Source organism: Scyliorhinus canicula, chromosome 11, assembly GCF_902713615.1.
Source record: "Scyliorhinus canicula chromosome 11, sScyCan1.1, whole genome shotgun sequence".
Lineage (NCBI taxonomy): Eukaryota > Metazoa > Chordata > Chondrichthyes > Carcharhiniformes > Scyliorhinidae > Scyliorhinus > Scyliorhinus canicula.
The window spans coordinates 157,020,492-157,039,234 of NC_052156.1; the positions used below are offsets into that span (position 1 = coordinate 157,020,492).

The following is an 18,743-nucleotide window of genomic DNA, read 5'->3' on the forward strand; positions in this document are numbered from 1 at the left end:
TAGAGTTTGGGGGCAAGTTAACGTGGGAGTTAGGCATTAGTTAACAGTTAAACAGTTGTATCTGCTGCATATTATAGTTCTTGTTATAAATAAACAGTAATTGTGTTTACATTTACAAACCTGGTGACTGTAATTATTGGGCCAAAGACTTTGGGGATTTTTATCAGAATTATTGGTAAATTCACTTGTGTTGTGAATCCGGGGCAGGCGGGACTGGAATTGACCACACACTGGCCCCGGGTGTTGGAACACTTTTCAGTGCTGCAATTAGAGTAGGACATTGTGAAACAGGTGAAATGTTACTATGCCAGTTTCCAGTAAATCAAACAAAACCATTCAGTACGAAATTCACTCGATGGGAAGAAACTCATGATCTGACTTGTTGGGACTAACCTGCCCCAGCAATTCTTGTGTTTGCTTAACGGTGGGAGAAACCTTATTATCGGAATGCCTTTGGCACACTACTTCTTGCTAAATGTATTTCCCATTTATTACAGAAGGGATTGGTACAAAAAGAGGCTGCATGAATTTGTAGGAATCCACTATAGGCTAAAGTGGTATTCCTATAAGAATGGACAGGAACTCTTGGGAAGGTTGAAGCACTTTGATAAAATAAGCAGGAATGGAGCTGGCACGTTAATAGTTTGTGTGCCCATAAAGTTCACTTTGTTCTGGGAATTGTTTCTCCGTCTTTTTATAAAATAAATATTTTTATTTTCACATTTTCTTCAGAATTTGATCCCCCACCAACAAACAGTAAACGGTAACAAATACAACGTCAATCCCCCTTCCAACGACCCCCAAACAAAGGCCCACCTGACAATGTAAGCATCAAATAAAATAAACCCTCCCGAGGTGGAAAAAAAAAGGAAAAAGAAAAAGGAATCAGGAATCGCCCCGGTCACCATTGACATATACAGTCCACCTCCCCAATTCCCCCCCCCCTAATATTGAATGCCAACCAATCCCCGAGAGAGTACTGTGAATGACACCCATGAATTGTAGACAGCCCCCCCCCACCCCTCCTAGATTCCTCCCCTCCACCTCCTCTTGTAAACTCCCCCCCCAACCTCGTTCCTTCCCCCAACTTTTCACCCCGGCTAGACTCACCGAAACCTGTTCTAACAGGCTCCGATGGCCGCAGCCCCTCCCCCCACCTCACTCCCGTTCACTGGCCGGCTTAAACCAGCCAGCGTGGAGGCCCCCGCCCGGGTCTCCTTCCCCCTTGCCCGGTCCCAGGAAAACTAAGAGATCCCCTTTCGCACACAACCCCCCCATACACACCCAAGTCCCAAAGAACCTTCCAAATGAAAGTCCCATCTCTTCCCTTGTCCAAATATATACAGCGTCGACTCATTTAGTACATACACCAACACGCAGTGAAAATATAAAGTTACATGAGGCTACATTGCTACACGACCATTTCTCAATTCTGCCACAGTCCTTCTGCCTTCGCAAACTCCTCCGCTGCTTCCGCCGTCCCAAAATAAAAGTCCTTGGATTTGTAGATCATCCTCAACTTAGCTGGATATACTATGCCGCACTGCACCTGGCTGATGTACAGTGCCTCCTTCACCCGGCTGAAGGCAGCCTGCCTCCTCGCCATCTCCACCGTAAAGTCCTGGTGTATGCGTATACCAGCTCCAGCCCATTGCACCACCCACTTCTTCTTTGTCCAGCACAGGACTTTCTCCTTCACGCTATACCTACGGAAACACAGTTACTACTCTTGGCGGCTCACTCGCCTTTGGTATAGACCTCCAAGACCGATGAGCGCGATCCAGTTCATATCGGGAGAGATCGTCCCCCTCCCCCAATAGCTCCGCCAACATCGTGGCAAAATACTCCGTTGGCCTCGCGACTTCCACCCCTTCGGGCAGACCCACAATCCTCAGATTCTGCCGCCTGGATCTGTTTTCCAGGTCTTCCATTTTGGCTCGCAGATCCTTGTTGGTCTCTATCCGCAGCTCCTTCCCCATGGAGGTGAGTTGATCACTGTGCTGCGATAATGCCTCTTCCACTTCCTTCAGCGCCTCGCCTTGCTCCCGCACCTCCGCCACTGTGCTTGCCACCGCCGTCCTCACCGGGGTAATCGCTTCCTCCACCAGCACTTTCAATACCGCCCCCATCTCCTTCTTCATCGCTTCCATGTGGTTTGTGAACCGTTTTTCACATTCCACGGCCATCAGCTTGGTCATTTCTTCTGCTGTGAGCGATTTGGCCTCCCCCTGGTGCTCCAGCCTCCGATTTCCTTACAGTTCCTGCGCTGACTTTTTCACTCTCCGGCGGACTTTCATTAACTCCCTTTTTCACGGCTGATTTTCTCCCAAACATGGACATTTCTCCTCCCTGTGCCTTATGGCCTTTTCAGCCTCCGTTGCCCCCGAGACCGGGAGTTAAAACTCCAAAATTCCTATTCCCGAGCGGGAGCCCTCCAGTGTGCGGCTGCCTCCCGCCCGCCATCACTGGAAGTGTTTCTCCATCTTTGAAGACAATTTAAAATGTGTAGAAAGAACATGGAGCGTTGTTGGCAAGTTCACATTTATTGCACAACCATTATTGCCCTGAAATGATAATTGTATTTACTTCTTCTTGAACCAATGCAGTCTTTCTGATGGTGGAGTGTTGCAGCTTCCTAATATTTTGTTTAAGATCCATAGAATCCCTCCTGTGCAGAAGGAGGCCATTCGGGCCATCGAGTGTGTACCGACCCTCTGAAAGAGCACCCAACCTGGGCCCACTCCCCCACCCCTATCCCTGTAACCCCACCTAACCTACACACCCCTGGACACTAAGGGGCAATTTAGATTGGCCAATCCACCTAACCTGCATCTCCTCTGCACCTTCTCAAAGACCCTCACAACCTTCCTAAAGTGTAGTGACCAGAACTGGACACAATACTCCAGTTGTGGCCTAACCAGAGTGGTTGGGGAGAGGCAGTTCCCGTTGTTGGAGCGATTTGGAATGTGAGGGCACAGGTTTGGGGTGATTGTCACGTGAAGCGGTGCCGAGATGGGGAGGGTCTTTTTGCATAGCGAGTAGGTGGGAGCTGGAGTGCATGGCTTGAGCATGTGGTGGTGGCAGGTTCCAACCAGGCATTTCAGCCAGAGATGGCGGCACAGGGGAATACAGTCGGGAGGGAGTTGCCCTGGGAGTCCTCAATATCTACTCTGGACCCCATCAATAATCTTTATTTATTATTGTCACAAGAGCAGCACGGTAGCATGGTGGTTAGCATAAATGCTTCACAGCTCCAGGGTCCCAGGTTCGATTCTTGGCTGGGTCACTGTCTGTGCGGAGTCTGCACGTCCTCCCTGTGTCTGCGTGGGTTTCCTCTGGGTGCTCCAGTTTCCTCCCACAGTCCAAAGATGTGCGGGTTAGGTGGATTGGCCATGCTAAATTGCCTGTAGTGTCCTAAAAAGTAAGGTTGGGGGGGGGGGGTGGTTGTTGGGTTACTGGTATAGGGTGGATACGTGGGTTTGAGTAGGGTGACCGTTCCTCGGCACAACATCGAGGGCCGAAGGGCCTGTTCTGTGCTGTGCTGTACTGTTCTATGTTCTATGTTCTAAGTAGGCTTACATTAACACTGCAATGAAGTTACTGTGAAAAGCCCCTAATCACCACATTCCGGCGCCTGTTCGGGTACACGGAGGGAGAATTCAGAATGTCCAATTCACCTAATAAGCACGTCTTTCGGGACTTGCGGGAGGAAACTGGAACACCCGGAGGAAACCCACACAAACATTGGAAGAACGTGCAGACTCCGCGCAATACGTGACCCAAGCTGGGAACCCGGGTCCCTGGCGCTGTGAGGCAACAATGCTAACCACTGTGCTACCAAGCCATGAAGTCTCATGGCTTCAGGTTAAATATGGGCAAGAAAATCTCCTGCTGATTGCCACGTACCGTCCACCATCAGCTGGTGAATCAGTATTTCTCCAAGATGAATACCACTCGGAGGAAGTACTGAGGGTGGCAAGGGCACGGAATATCCTCTGGGTGGGGACTACAATGTCCATCACCAAGAGTGGCTCGGTAGTCCCACCATAGACGGAGCTGGCCGGGTCCTAAAGGAGATAGCTGCAAGATTGAGGCTTCAGCAGGTGATGAGGAAACCAACAAGAGGGGAAAAAGTACTTGACCTCATCCTCACCAACTTGCCTACTGCGGATCTGTCCATGACAATATCGGTAGAAGTGACCACCGCACAGCCCTTGTGGAGGTAAAGTCCGCTCTTCACATTGAAGAAACCCTCTATCGCGTTGTGTGGGGCACTACCACTGTGCTAACTGGGATAGTTTTCTAACAGATCGAGCAACTCAAGACCGGGCATCCATGAGGCATTGTGGGCCATCAACAGCAGCAAAATTGTACCCAACCACAATCTGCAACCTCATGGTCCGGCATATCCCCCACTCTACCATTACCACCAAGCCAGGAGATCAATCCTGGTTCAATGAAGAGTGCAGGAGGGTATGCCAAGAGCAACATCAGGCACACCAAAAAATGAGGTGTCAACCTGGTGAAGCTACAACACAGGACTAATTGTGAGCCAATCAACATAAGCAGCAAGTAATAGACAGAGCCAAGCGATTCCATAACAAATACATCTGATCTGAGCTCTGCAGTCCTGCTACATCCAGCCGTGAATGGCGGTGGACAATTAAACAAGTCACTGGAGGAGGAGGCCCCACAAATTTCCCCATCCTCAATGATGGAGGGGCCCTGTGCAAAAGACAAGGCTGTAGCATTTGCTACAATCTTCAGCCAGAAGTGCCGAGTGGATGATCCATCTGGGTCTCCTCCGGAGGTCCCCAGCATCACAAATGTCAGTCTTCAGCCAATACAATTCACTCCACATGATATCAAGAAACAACTGAAGGCCCTGGTTACTGCAGCATCTTCCAAACCCTTGATCACTGTGAACTAGAAGGTCAAGAACAGCAGATACCTGGGAGCCCCACCCACCTGGAGGTTCCCCTCCAAGTCACCCAGCACCCTAACATGGAAATATGTCGCTGTTCATTCGCTGCCGCTGGGTCAAACAGCACAGTGGGTGTACCTACACCTCGGGGACTGCAGCGGTTCAAGAAGGCAGCTCACCACCTGATGTACCATCAATTCGACTCAAGACACATTTAGGATCCGAACTGTGGCTTTAATCAGCTAGTTTTTAGCCCGGTGGTCGACTACAAAGAATGACCGACCGCCGGGAACTCTGGGTACTTATACCCCGCCTCGGAGGCGGGGCCTACTTGCCCCTCGACCAATTGGAGAGCAGTCACATGACTAGTCCCAACCAATTGGACGAGAGGCACATGACCAGCCAGAGCCAATGGGAAGCCAGTGCTCTGCACCAATGGCAGTGCTCATATCCATACCACCACCACCTTCTGAAGAGCAATGAGGGATGGGTAATAAATGCTGGCCTAACCAGTGACAACCACATCCCGTAAATTAATTTTTAAAAACCAGAGCTCTTTGATGGTTCAGAATAACTTCTGTTCTAGTATTTAAAACCTCTATTTATGAATACCAAAGTACTGCGTGTTTTACCAACTACCATCTCATTCTGACTGCCACCTTCAAAGATCTACGCACAGGAACCACCAGGCTCCTCTGTCCCTGTACATTCTATAGAACTGTGTCATTAAGACAATAGACCATAAGATATAGGAGCAGAAGTCGGCCATTCGGCCTATCAAGTGTGCTCCGCCATTCAATTAAGCCTATATTGTTATATCATGCCTTCTACCAAAACATATCAGCACTCACTTCTCTGTGTTAAATTCATCTGCCAATTTGCCCACCCAACCAATCAGTCTATCTATGTCCTGCTGCAATCGATTGTGATCTGTAGAATACCTACAGTGCAGAAGGAAGTCATTTGGCCCATCGAGACTGCACTCTGAAAGAGTGTCTACCTAGGCCGACGCTCCCACCCTATCACTGTAAACACATAACCCCAACTAACCTGCACATCATTGGACACTAAGCGGTAATTTATCACGGCCAATCCACCTTACCTGCACATCTTTGGACTGTGGGAGGAAGCCGGAGCACCCGGAGGAAACCCACGCAGACACGGGGGGAGCGTGCAGACTCCACACAGGCACTCGTCCAAGGCAGGAATTGAACCCGGGTCCCTGGCGCTGTGAGGCAGTAGTGCTAACCACTGTGCCACCGTGCTGTGTTAGGCACAGGTAACCCACTTCATTGAGGACAAATGGAAAGATGTTTCTTTAAAATAATGAAAAATATAAACAAATCGATCGTATTCTAAAGATGACGATAGTATGTTAATCTATATGAATTTCTTTGTGATGGAGTTAATAACAAACTTTTTTTTACCTACTAGTCTGTTTTCAGCATCTACACAAGAGACCTTCGGATAAAACAGAATGCACAACCAGACTCCAACTGCTTAAGTGATGATTGGGTTAGTATTCTTTGTTATCTTGAATTGCTTTCCCCAGGATTATTATTCTATGTAAATGATCAGTTGCCATTAAACTGCGGATTGTTTTCCTCAGTAGCAACATTTTCAGTTCCATAAGGGCAAGGTTGTGGAAAATTCAAACAGAGCTTTTGTGCCCCATTTCCACCTCTCTCCGTCTCTTTAAGAAAACATTCAGGTAAGTTCTCCCTTTGTAACTTTGTAGGTAATACACATGCACTGATACTCAACTTTGTAAGCGAAGTGATAGGTTGAATTGTTCTTCAGAATAGAATCAGTTGATCTCAATGGGGTGACAGCATGATGCTACAATCCATCCCAAAGCCTATGTATGGGCTAAAGATCTGTCCACTTCTGACCAGAATCCAGTAGTCATTGCCACACCAGTGGAAATCAGCTAACGCCAGCACAGGCTCATCTAATTTGTTCCTCAGACATTGAACAGCTTTTTAACAGTCACTTATTGGGACTCCAGCATCTGTGGAACCTGCCCAGCATGTGTCAATGGAGAGAGAGGGAGAGAAACAGAGAATACTGACACACCCCAGCCCGGCACCATCCAGCAAAGGTCCCCACAATCGGGGAGCAGACAGAATGGCACTACGGGGTGGGGGGGGGAGGGATTGTAGGTGGCAGCCTGGCATCGCTGGTGCCACCTGGGCACCCTTGCACTGCCTGGCAGTGCCAAGCCAGCACGTGTACTGACAGGGTGCCAGGTTGGCATTTTGCCCGTGCCAGGGATTGGTCCCGGGGATGCTTCCTCGCTCGTGTGAAATGAAATGAAATGAAAATCGCTTATTGTTACGAGTAGGCTTCAGTGAAGTGTCTGTGAAAAGCCCCTAGTCGCCACATTCCGGCGCCTGTCCGGCGAGGCTGGTACGGGAATCGAACCCACGCTGTTGGCCTGCTTGGTCTGCTTTAAAAGTCAGCGATTTAGCCGAGTGAGCTAAACCAGCCCCTGTGAGGTGGGGTGGAGGGGGTACCCGAGGACCATCTTATCGGTGAGTTGGGGGGTCAAGGGGTAGGGAGGTCGGGGCGGCATTTAATAGGCGTCCTAATCTCTTTCTGCAATGAGTAGCTCATCTCGTTGGAAATTACGCTAAAAGTGCTGCCTCGCGGGCCGTTCCCAGTTAGGGCCCAAAATAGTAACAGACTGAATTAGATAGCCGGGTCGTTCCCGTCTCTACAAGCAACCCCGCTAATCCCGCCCAGAATGGACTCTCATTTTTTTCGATTAGATCGTGCCCATAGGCTGTTTATTTGTGAATATATTGCCACACAATGTCTACTGGCAGTGACGTTTTGGTAGCACGGGAGTTCTTACCAGTGTGGTTACAGGTACGGAATGTAAGAGCTGAAGATCTTCTGGTAAACTGTTTAAGTTGTGGTCCTTTGTCAACATTGCTACACAAACCAGAAACTTTACATAACTCCCACTTGTGCCACATGCGGTGTGATCCTAATATAATGCACTGGCCCCTCAGCAAACAAAATTATAAACCAGTAAATCTGAGAATGGAAAGTCAAAAGGATTCTTGTCCACACAAGTGGAGGATTTTGTCGTTGCAAGTTCTACAAGCAGCAATAATCAATAATACATGTGGCCTAATTGGCAAGAGAAGATGTTTATCTTCTTTATGGCCTGTCAGTACTTTGCAGAGTCACTGGAGTATTTTGGTTTGTTTTTTCTAAGCGTCAAGGAACGGCTCCCGTGCATGACCTTCCCAGTTTGGGATTGGGATTGTTTGTCAGCGAGGCTCTGTGATGATACAGGCCTGCGCTGATGTGGGGTCATTACCCGACAGAGTTGCATGCTGAGTGACATTGTGCAGGTGGTTTTAAGGATCTGCAATCAGTTATTGTGGGTGGGACCACTCATCTCTTAGAGTGCAGTCAACGGCGAGACAACGGCGTGACTATAGGCTGAACTCTGGAATGGAAGCAAGTCGAGCAATGCTTGAAAGGTTCAGCCCCCTTTCCATTGAGCAGCGCAGTTCTCGGAAACAAACCTTCCTCAGTTTTAAATGGTTCACCTCAACTTGGAGTTAGTTCCTGCGTGAAAGGTCTGTGGAATCCAATCGTACGATTTTTGATTCCTATTCGAATCTTAGGGTCGGATTTTTCCACAACCTTCCTGACACTGGTGTTGGGACCAAGTGGGGGATCTTGAGTCTGCATTTGCTGGGGACAGATGTGGGAGTGGGGGGGGGGGGGGGGGGGGCTTATTTTCCCTGGGGCAGTCTCCAGATTAGCCACCCCACCGTCCAATTAATGATGCCGCTGCTAACTGAGGTCCAGCAGCTCTGTAGCCGTGGTAGACACCCCAGCCTAGCAGCAGAGGTGGGCATGGCTGAGGCAGGTCGGGGATCAAGAAGCCACTCATGGAAAGGTACGTTTAGGAGATGCCTCCAAACCACTGCAGCGAAGCCGCTCCATGAGGCTGGCAGCCCCCTCACATGGCGGCAGGATGGTCCACCACCGACGAAACGCCAGCGGGTCCTCTCAATGGCCTCCAATTGGGGCCTTCATTACGCTAATGAACTGCCTACCTCCACTCAGTGGGAAGCCGATCTTTCTTCCTGGCGATCACTCAGAGACGTCAAGGAGTGTCATCCCACTTCGGCTTCTGAATTTTCCCCCACCCATCCCCCTCTGCCGCCCTGGAAAATTCCACTCTTGAAACCTTCCAAGGAATTTTAGAGGTCATGATACTTTCTGGTTAACTTCTTCGTTCTAACTGACCTGTTTTTAATTCTTCACCCAGTGACACGTGTTGGAAGAATCCATTGAGGAGGAAGTTATGTGGCAGGGAGCGGGTACGGGATCAGGCTGGCTATGCTGCTACTCCAGCCCCTTTGACTAGATAGCCTGCTGGCAGATCTAATTCCACGCATAAAGATGGCCAATTGAATGAGGGTTATCATAGTTATCATAGAATTTACAGTGCAGAAGGAGGCCATTCGGCCCATTGAGTCTGCACCGGCTCTTGGAAAGAGCATCCTACCCAAGGTCAACACTTCCCCCTATCCCAATAACTCAGTAACCCAGTAACCCCACCCAACACTAAGGGCAATTTTGGACACTAAGGGCAATTTATCATGGCCAATCCACCTAACCTGCACATCTTTGCGAGGTCTGTTCAAATATTTCAAACAATTGCTCGCTCACCCTCCCACATCCAGGAGTGAGTCGAAGGGAAGAAAGTGATTTTTCTTCTCTCCCTCGTAAGAATCCATTGAAGCTGGTATTGTTTATTTTGTACCTTGAATCTATGCAGAGAGGGCACGAGTTTCTACACAACGGAATCTTCCCCTGTTGCCAATGGCAGGAATCGTGCAGGCAGGGGAGGAAGTAATGGCGAGTTGGAAAAAAATTGGTTTCTCATTTTCGGAAAACAAGATCGGAAAATTTTTCTCCCAACTTTCATCACAGGTCAATGGCTTTCCGGTTGATGTACGTCGGAAACCCCTTTCGTATCTCATGAATGTTCATCCAAACCACAGCTGACCAGAATCACGTTTCCCCATAAGGTTTTCCACCATGTCAGCCGGCGTTTAGACTGTTCTGTTTTGCGACTCAGGTTCAACGTACATGGCATGCACGTGATGGAGACTTCCAGAACGTCCAGGAACCTGAAGCTGTTTGCATCATTCCTGATGGTCACTCGTGGATGCCGGGAGATGGTACACACAGGAAGAGAAGGTTCGGGGCACGGAAGCTCAGGGAGCTGAGGTGAACTGGGATACTAGACTAGAGGATAGGTCAATAGGGAAGCAGTGGCAGACATTTAAGGAGACTTCGAAATACTCAGAATAAGTATATTCCGACTATTAAGAACAATTCTAAGGAGAGGACCCACCATCTGTGGTTAACTAAAGAAGTGAAGGAAAGCATCAAACTTAAGGAAAAGCATATAATCATAGAATCCCTACAGTGCAGAAGGAGCCATTTGACCCATCAAGTCTGCACCAACCCTCTGAAAGAGCATCCTGCCTAGGTCCACTCCCCTACCCTATCCCCGTAACCCCACCTAACATGGACACCAAGGGGCAACTTGGCATAGCCAATCTACCTAACCTGCACTTCTTTGGATATAACTGTGCAAAGATGAGGTTAGATGATTGGTAAAAAATATAAAGAATGGCAGAGAATAACTAAAAGGTTAATCAGGAGCAAGAAATTAGAGTATGAGGGGAAGCTAGTTAGAAATGTAAAAATGCCTTCCGGGGGTAAATTTAGCAGGAAGACGTGGGCAAGGTGGCTTCTGCTGGAGAACTGAACTTTCTGCCCTTTTTCCTGGTGCCACGGGTTGTTTATGCCTTGGCAACTTGTGTGAGTTATTGGGGAAGAGCTCCCGCTTTACTGAAATGCCATAAAGAACAAGGATAAGAAAGCTTCGCGCAGAAACTCATCAACGGAGTCGGAAGCTTCTCGTAGCTCAACGGCAAGTAAGGTGGCGGAGTCAGATTCTCTCTCTCTGGCCACTCCACTAATGGCCGAGGTCCTCACCAATATCTTGGCGAGTGAGTTTCAGAACTTAATGGCAAACCGCTACGACCCGAGACCATCAGTTATTGTCCAGCTCGACAGGTTTAATACACCGGAAGGCCCCACGGAGAGCCTGCAATGGAGTTCCTAACAAGGTTCAGGAAAATGGCCGAGTACTGTGAGTAGGGACCATCGCTGCTGGAAATGCTACGGGACCAGCTGGTACTTGAGATAAACAACATCGCAATACAGAGAAAACTGCTTGCAGAGCCCGCCCTGTATCTTAAAAGAGCCATAGAACTGGCACTGTCCCAGGAAAATGCTGGAAAAGGGGCTCAGGAACTCCAACGTTCGATGGGCTGCGGTGTGCTCAGTGTCGGACGTCCTCCGTATCAGAAAACAAGCACCATGTAGATAACGCCTCTGCACCCGGTCCATCACCTGGTCACTACTCAGCCACAGCAAACACAAGGCTGATAACTGCAAAACTCCAGGACTGTTAGAGAAGCTTCCCCAGAACGGGGAACAGTCATGAGAGTGTAGTACCTGAGATCAAAGGATACGCCCAAGACAAGGCCGCCAGAATTGACAGTACGCGTATCGCCCAGACCGGAAGCCAAAGCCACCTCAGACCCGGATCCCTGTAAATCCACCCGCCCCAACAGGATAAACTAATGCAGTTGAAATCCATCGCCACCCCCAAAGTTGCCCCGTCAAAATTAAACTGCGGGTCAACCATCAGCCCTTGGAAATGGAAGTGGGCACAGGAGTCACCTTCTCCAGTGTGGGAAACAGACCTTCAGGTACCTCTGAGCGGCATCCGGTTATGCCTGTGGGACACCAGGGCCAGGTTGGCCACGTACAGGGGGGAGCACCTACGAATCGTAGAAAGCACTGTGACCTCGGTCACCCTTGGGCAATAGATGGTATGACTTCCCCTAATGGCCATGCAAGGACCAGGACCCAGTCTTCTGGGCAGCAACTGGCTGCAAAATATCCAATTGGACTGGTAGCAAATCTTGAGGATGCAAACCGAGGGCCAATATGATATATCCCAAGGTGTTTCAGTACTGCCTTGAGAAGATCAAAGGAGCAAGGGCAAACATCTATGTCGACCTGGAGGCCCTGCCTAAATATTCAGGGCACGACCGGTCCCCTGTGCCTTGGTCACCAAAGTATAGGCCAAACCTGGGCACCTGGAGTGCCTTGGCATAATACGCCCGGCATAGTTTGCAGAATGGGCTACACCAGCAGTTCCAGTAGTAAAATCCAACAGGTCAGTCTGTCTTTGGGAAGACTATAAATTGACTGTCAAAAGAACCTTCCTCCTTGACCGGTATCCCGTGCCGAGCATTGAAGATCGCTACTCAAAGCTGGCTGGAGGCCACACATTTACCAAAGTGGACATTGAATCATGCATACCTCCAGCTGGAGCTTGATACAGCATCCAGGAAGTTAGTCACCAGGAACACCCATGAGGGGTTGTATGAATATATCCGCATGCCTTTTGGAGTCTGATCGGCGTGTGCCATTCTTCAGCGTATAATGGAAAATATTCCTCAAGAGCTACCCAAGGTAGCAGTGTACCTAAAAGGTGTGTTAACCACAGGGGCCACCGACAAAGAACACCTGGCAAACTTGGAGGAAGCCCTGCAACGATACTCAGCTGTAGGCGTCCATCTCAAACAGGAAAAGTGCATGTTTCAGGCGAGCAACGTGATATAGCTCAGGTACCAAATTGACAAAGGTGGCCTGCACCCTGTAGAGGACAATGTGAAGTCCATAAAAGGACCATGGACCCCCACAAAACACGATTTAATTGAAGTTGTTCCTTGGCTTCATCAATTTATGGGAAATTTATCCCCAACCTGGCCACCTTACTGACACACCAAAAACATTGCAAAAGAAAGAAGTGGGATTCCGGTGGTGGTCACGGAGGAGTAGGTCGCACATTTGATAGCTCCCGCCTGTGACGGACTTTTGGACCCTTTTCTCCCGTTTTTCCCCAGATTTTATTGGATGAATCGGTGAAGAGTGAGACAGTGAGGAGAAATCCCCCTCCATGGAGAGTTGGACCAGAAGTGGCCGTGTGAGAAGACAAAGTTTTACAAGAAAGGCGCGAGCAGAGCTGGCAACGCGGGAATGCATGGCGGAGAGCAAGGGCCACAGGGAGTCGGCACAGTGGTCGACGGAGCAGCTGGTGAAGTTTTTTGAAGATTGCTTTGCCAAGGTTAAGAAGGACACACTGGACCCGATCAAGGCTTCGATTGATCAGGTGGTGCAGAATCAAGAAATCCATGGACGTGCGATCCAGGAGGTGGAGAAAAAGATGTCCGGGCACGAGCAATACCTAACCGTGCTGGAGACCAAGGTGGAGATGATGAATGACCCCCAGAAATGAAATGCAGGAGAAACTGGAGGACTTGGAGAACAGGTCCAAGAGGCAGAACCTGAGAATCGTCAGCCTCCCCTAGGGCAGTGAGGGATCGGATGCCAGGGCCTATGTGACAAACATGTTGGAGAAGGTGATGGGGGCTGAGGCATTCCCTGGAAGTGGATAGAGCGCATAGAGCTGTCGTGAAGAAGCCCCGAGTGAACGGGCCGCCGAGGGCGATGGTGGTACGTTTGCACCGGTTCCTGGACACAGAACACATTCTGCAGTGGGCCAAGAAATAACGGAGCAGCAAGTGGGAGAATCGTGAGCTGCACACTTATCAAGGCCTGGGCGCGGAGTTGGCCAAGAGGCGAGCCGGGTTTAATCTGACAAAATCGACCCTCTTTAAGAAGGGGGTGAAGTTCGGGATGCTGTACCCAGCACGTCTGTGGGTCACACATGAGGACTGAGAATTCTACTTTGAAACACCAGACCATGTATTGACTTTCATCAAGGAAAAAAGACTGGATGTGAACTAAAGACACTGGAGCCTTGGGGAGAGTATTGTAATGGTGATTTGTTGCTGATCACTTTTGTGCTGGTTTGAATAAGTAGTGTTATGTGCAATAAGGGGCTGTGCTGCTGCAGTGCAGTCAGGGGGAGGGAGGGTTAGCGCTGCCGAACTTTTGTCATTGCTACTGGGCGGCAAATATAGGCATAATTAGGAAGTGGGTAGTGGGGGAGAGGTTGGTGTGGGAGCAAATGAAGGTGGCGTCACGTAAAGACACAAGTTTTGGAGCATTGATAACGGCACCCCTCCCGTTCTCGCTGGCCCGATACTCCACAAGTCCGGTGGTGGTGGTGGCTCTGATAATCTGGGGGCAGTGGAGGAGATATAAGAGAATAGAGGAAGTATAGTTTTGGACCCCAATTTGTAATAACCATCGGTTTGTACCGGGCAGGCTGGATGGTGGGTTCCGGAGGTGGCAGAGGGCAGGAATTAGGAGGATGGGGTACCTATTTATAGACGGGAGCTTCCCCAGCTTGAAAGCCTTGGAGGATGAATTTAAATTGGCAGCAGGGAATGGGTTTAGATATCTGCAGGTATGAGACTTTTTGAGAAGGCAGGTTCCAACCTTTCCGCTGTTGCCGCCATGGGGGATACAGGACAGAGTAGTCTCCAGTACCTGGTGGGAGAGGGGAAGGTATCGGACATCTACCAGGAACTTATGGAATCAGAGGAAACTCTGGTGGAGGAGCTAAAGGGCAAGTTGGAAGACGAGCGAGGAGGAGAGATAGAAGCGGATCTGTGGGCGGGTTCCCTAAGCAGGATTAACGCATCCTCATCATGTGCCAGGCTTAGCCTGATACAATTCAAGGTAGTCCACCGGGCACACATGACGGTGGCCCAGTTGAGCAAGTTTTTCGGGGTAGAGGACAGGTGCGCAAGGTGTGCGGGAAGTCCAGCAAATCATGTCCACATGTTTTGGGCATGCCCGAAGCTTAGAGGGTTTTGGCAGGGTTTCGCTCAGGCAATGTCGATGGTACTCAAAACATGGGTGGTGCCGAGTCTGGAGGTGGCGACCTTTGGAGTGTCGGAAGAGCTGGGAGTTCAGGGGGCGAAAGAGGCCGATGTCTTGGCCTTTGCCTCCCTGGTCGCCTGGAGACGAATCTTATTAATGTGGAGGGACTCGAAGCCCCCGAGTGTAGAGACCTGGGTTAGTGACATGGCTGGGTTTCTCAGTCTCGAGAAAATAAAGTTCGCCTTAAGAGGGTAAATGTTAGGGTTCTCCCAGAGGTGGCAGCCGTTCGTCAACTTTCTTGGGGAAAATTAAAATGTCAGCAGATGCAGTATTCCAAAGGCAGGGGGTGGGGGGGTGGGGGGGGGGGGGGGGGGTGGGTGCAGACTGTTGCTTTATTGTTGGGGGGTGTGAAGTTTGTGATGGGGGTGAAAATATTTATTGTGCCATGTTTACATCGCTGTTATTATTATTATAAAAAATTGCAAATACCCTAATAAAAATATTCTTTAAAAAAGGGGAATGTAAAATATGTATGCCGGCGAAAAGGGGGAGGCCACAGTTATTAGTACGAAGATGCTCACCTGTAAATATATATGTTAATTTTTGCGTGTTCTTTTTTTTTCTCTCTCTCTAACAATTTGTAATTTGTTCAATATAATTTGTTCAATATAAAACATGAAAACTGAATAAAAAACATTTATAAAAAAAAAAGGAAAAACCAGAAGTGGTCGTGGCAAGTGCCACAGGACGAAGCATTCACAAAAATGAAGCAACAGCTGCTGTTCTCCAATATCTTGGCACACTACAATCCCACAAGACCGCTGGGACTAACATGTGATGCCTCTCCCTAGGGAGTACAGGCAGTCTGCTCCCATTGTTGGGATGTTGACACTGAGCAACCGATTGCTTATGCATCACGAACCCTGGAGCGACGCTGTGCACAAATCAAAAATCTGACCGTGACATTCGGCGTGAAGAAATCTATCCAGATGTCTACCGCTGACACTTTACCATAAACCCCTGTTGGGCCTTTTTATGGAGGACAAGGCAATCTCATCCATGACCGCGGCTAGGATTCAGCACTGGGCAATCTTGTTGGTGGCTTGTGGATATAATGACAAGGCAAAAGTCTCCCTGTAGAGTCCTAAGACTGTGGATCCAAGCAGATAGTGTAGGAGGGAGGCTCTCATCAACCTTGTTACAGGGCAGTATCTCCATGCACAGGCATGCGTGCGTGGGTGAAAAACTCATCCTTGGTCCTCCAGGATATTCTTCACCTGGAAGGGGTGGAGTGCGTGCGATCATAAAAGCGATTGGTGGCAAGATGGAATCCAGGATACACCAACACAGGGCAAGTGCATATATTTATTTACAAGTACATGGGGCTCCTGGAGGATACCCCTCTCACCTAGCCACTGATGGCTACAGTGATGGAATGCCTGACTGAGTGCATATCCAGCAAACACTGCTGGACCTAGGTCTCCGAAGCAGCTGCCTCTGAGATCTTCGAGCCACGACATGAGAGAGCACATGGACACACTCCTCTATCTCTCTTTTCACTCTATTGAAGGCCTCTTCTGCCTGATGGTGCCCTGTTTCTCCTTGAATCTCCAGCATGTGTGGGAGGGCTGGTTGCAGAGGCTCTTCACCTGGCTCAGACACGGCAGGTACCTGTTCCCCATTAGTTCTGGAGTTCTGGAGGGACTTGGAGGGGAACCTCCAAGTAGTGGTGTTCCCAGGTATCTGCTACCATAGTTCTTGTAAATCAGTAATGGATAACCTAGGCTGTTGAGAGGGCCACATGAATGACCCTTCATCATGTCCGTGGGCCACATGAATGAAATTGGGCATTTTCATTAACCTCATGAATAAGATTAAATACATTTAGTACAAGCCAAATATTTCATAACCAATTACAGAAGATGCTTAAATAAACATTTATATATTCATAGAACTGTCATCAACTGCACATGGAAAATCAGATGTAACATTTACGCTTCCATTATTATGTAACAGAATTTATACACCGTGCTTCAAAATCTGTACTCCAGGCTTCCAGGTCTTTCTTCTGCTTTGTTTACTTTTCTCTGAGTGCACGCCCAGGCTTAACCAATCAAGCGCAGTGAGCATCAATAGAAAGCAGACTCACACAGCCAAACACGACAATTGAATCATTGGACACTACAGCTGGCTGTTTAAAAGTAGTTTTACACTGAAGATACAAATGAGAAAACGACAATTCTTCATGCAGCCATCTATTCTCAGGAGAAAGAAGAATACATGTCCCTGGCTTTCCGCACGTGATGGCTTGCAGCTTGACATGCACAGGAAGAAACCTCTTGACCATCCTTGTGAAATGCATGACCTCTTGTCTTAAAAAGCATTCCCAGAGTAATAAGCAACCCTCAGATAGATCGTTAAACAGGAACTCTTTTTTTAAAAAAAAATTGTTCTGCTTCTTGAGTGTCTCCAGACCTTGTGAATTGGAGGAACCGTCCAGTCATTTGGTACGTGGGGAATGTCAATCGACCAAAAGCTGTGTGTTGTGACAGTGCACCTTAGAGTGTCTGAATGAACAGGCAGGTCATCAGTTGCTTTGGCAAACAGGCCAGAACACCCCCCCCCCCCCCCCCCCCCCCCCACAACACACATACACATACACACGTAACAGGAAGAAGCTCAGGCAGCATCGTGTGCACCACACAAAAGTCCCAAAGAATGGGCAGCACGGTGGCGCAGTGGTTAGCATTGCTGCGTCACGGCGCCGAGTCCCCAGGTTCCATCCCGGCTCTGGATCACTGTCCACGAGGAGTTTGCACATTCTCCCCGTGTTTGCGTGGGTTTCGCCCCCCACAACCCAAAGATGTGCAGAGTTGGTGGATTGGCCAGGCTAAATTGCCCCTTAATTGGAAAAATGAATTGGGTACTCTAAAAAAAATGTTTAAGTCCCAAAGAACAGTCGCAAATCGCCCATTGGTTGTACTCTATAATGGAGGGGAGTCAGGGAGGGGAGCCTATTGTACACAAGCTTTTTATCAAGAAGGAATTTAGAGATTTCTGAAGGGAAATTTTCTATGGGGTATGGACACATACTCCACCCAGTAAGTTTGGAGTTTTGGCCCATTTTAAAGGGGGGGAGGTGCTATTTTTCAGAATTTTACAGAGGTTAGTAAATGTGTCAGTAACGTAACCACTTCTCTTCCATTGTTGAAATGAGGTTATAGCTAAAATCCCTTTAAACATTTATTAAAATTGCACCTCCAGATTATTTTGAACTCCTGTTAGGTTATACTCAGTGTCTGGCCTGTGTGCACAGAATGGTTACAGCACTGAAAGAGGCCATTCAGCCCCATAGCCCTGCTTACTCTCCTTTCTCAAATAAGAAAGTATCTTTGTTAGACACTTTAGCCTGAGCTCCCCCTAGCTGGTGCCAGATTGTTCTTGTCGTTACTGTTGGTTGCCTGGTATTGGTAAGGAGTGTCTGCTAGTTACCCTGATAACCTCTTAAAGCAAATGTATTTCAGTGGAGCTAAAATGAACTGAAATGGACTGTGCTGTGTAATAAAACTTTAAAGGGATTCATAGCAAAACATTTTTAAAAATAAGGGTGAAAATTCACCTTCTGACTCCTAAAGCCTGTCCACCATCTGCAAGGCACAAGGTCAGGAGCGTAATGGAATACACTCCACTTGCCTGGATGAGTGCAGTTCCAACACACAAGAAGCTCAACACCATCTCAGAGAAAGCAGCCTGTTTGACTGACACCCCATCCACCCCCCTAAATATTCACTCCCTCCACAACCGACACACAGTGGCAGCTGTGTGTGCCATCCACAAGGTGCACCGCAGTAACTCAGCAAGCCTCCTTCAACAGCACCTTCCAAACCCGGGACCTCTACCA

General features: G+C 48.7%; 1 protein-coding gene across 4 annotated transcripts in view; it reads left to right on the forward strand.

Annotated features, from left to right (window-relative positions):
- Positions 1-18,743, forward strand: part of LOC119973538 — an 82,096-nt gene that overhangs the window by 23,346 nt on the left and 40,007 nt on the right. For all 4 annotated transcript variants that reach the window (XM_038811823.1, XM_038811822.1, XM_038811825.1 and 1 more), the window contains exon 4: positions 6,359-6,439. In XM_038811823.1, coding sequence (XP_038667751.1) covers positions 6,359-6,439 — 81 coding nt within the window. The remainder of the gene's footprint in view (positions 1-6,358; positions 6,440-18,743) is intronic.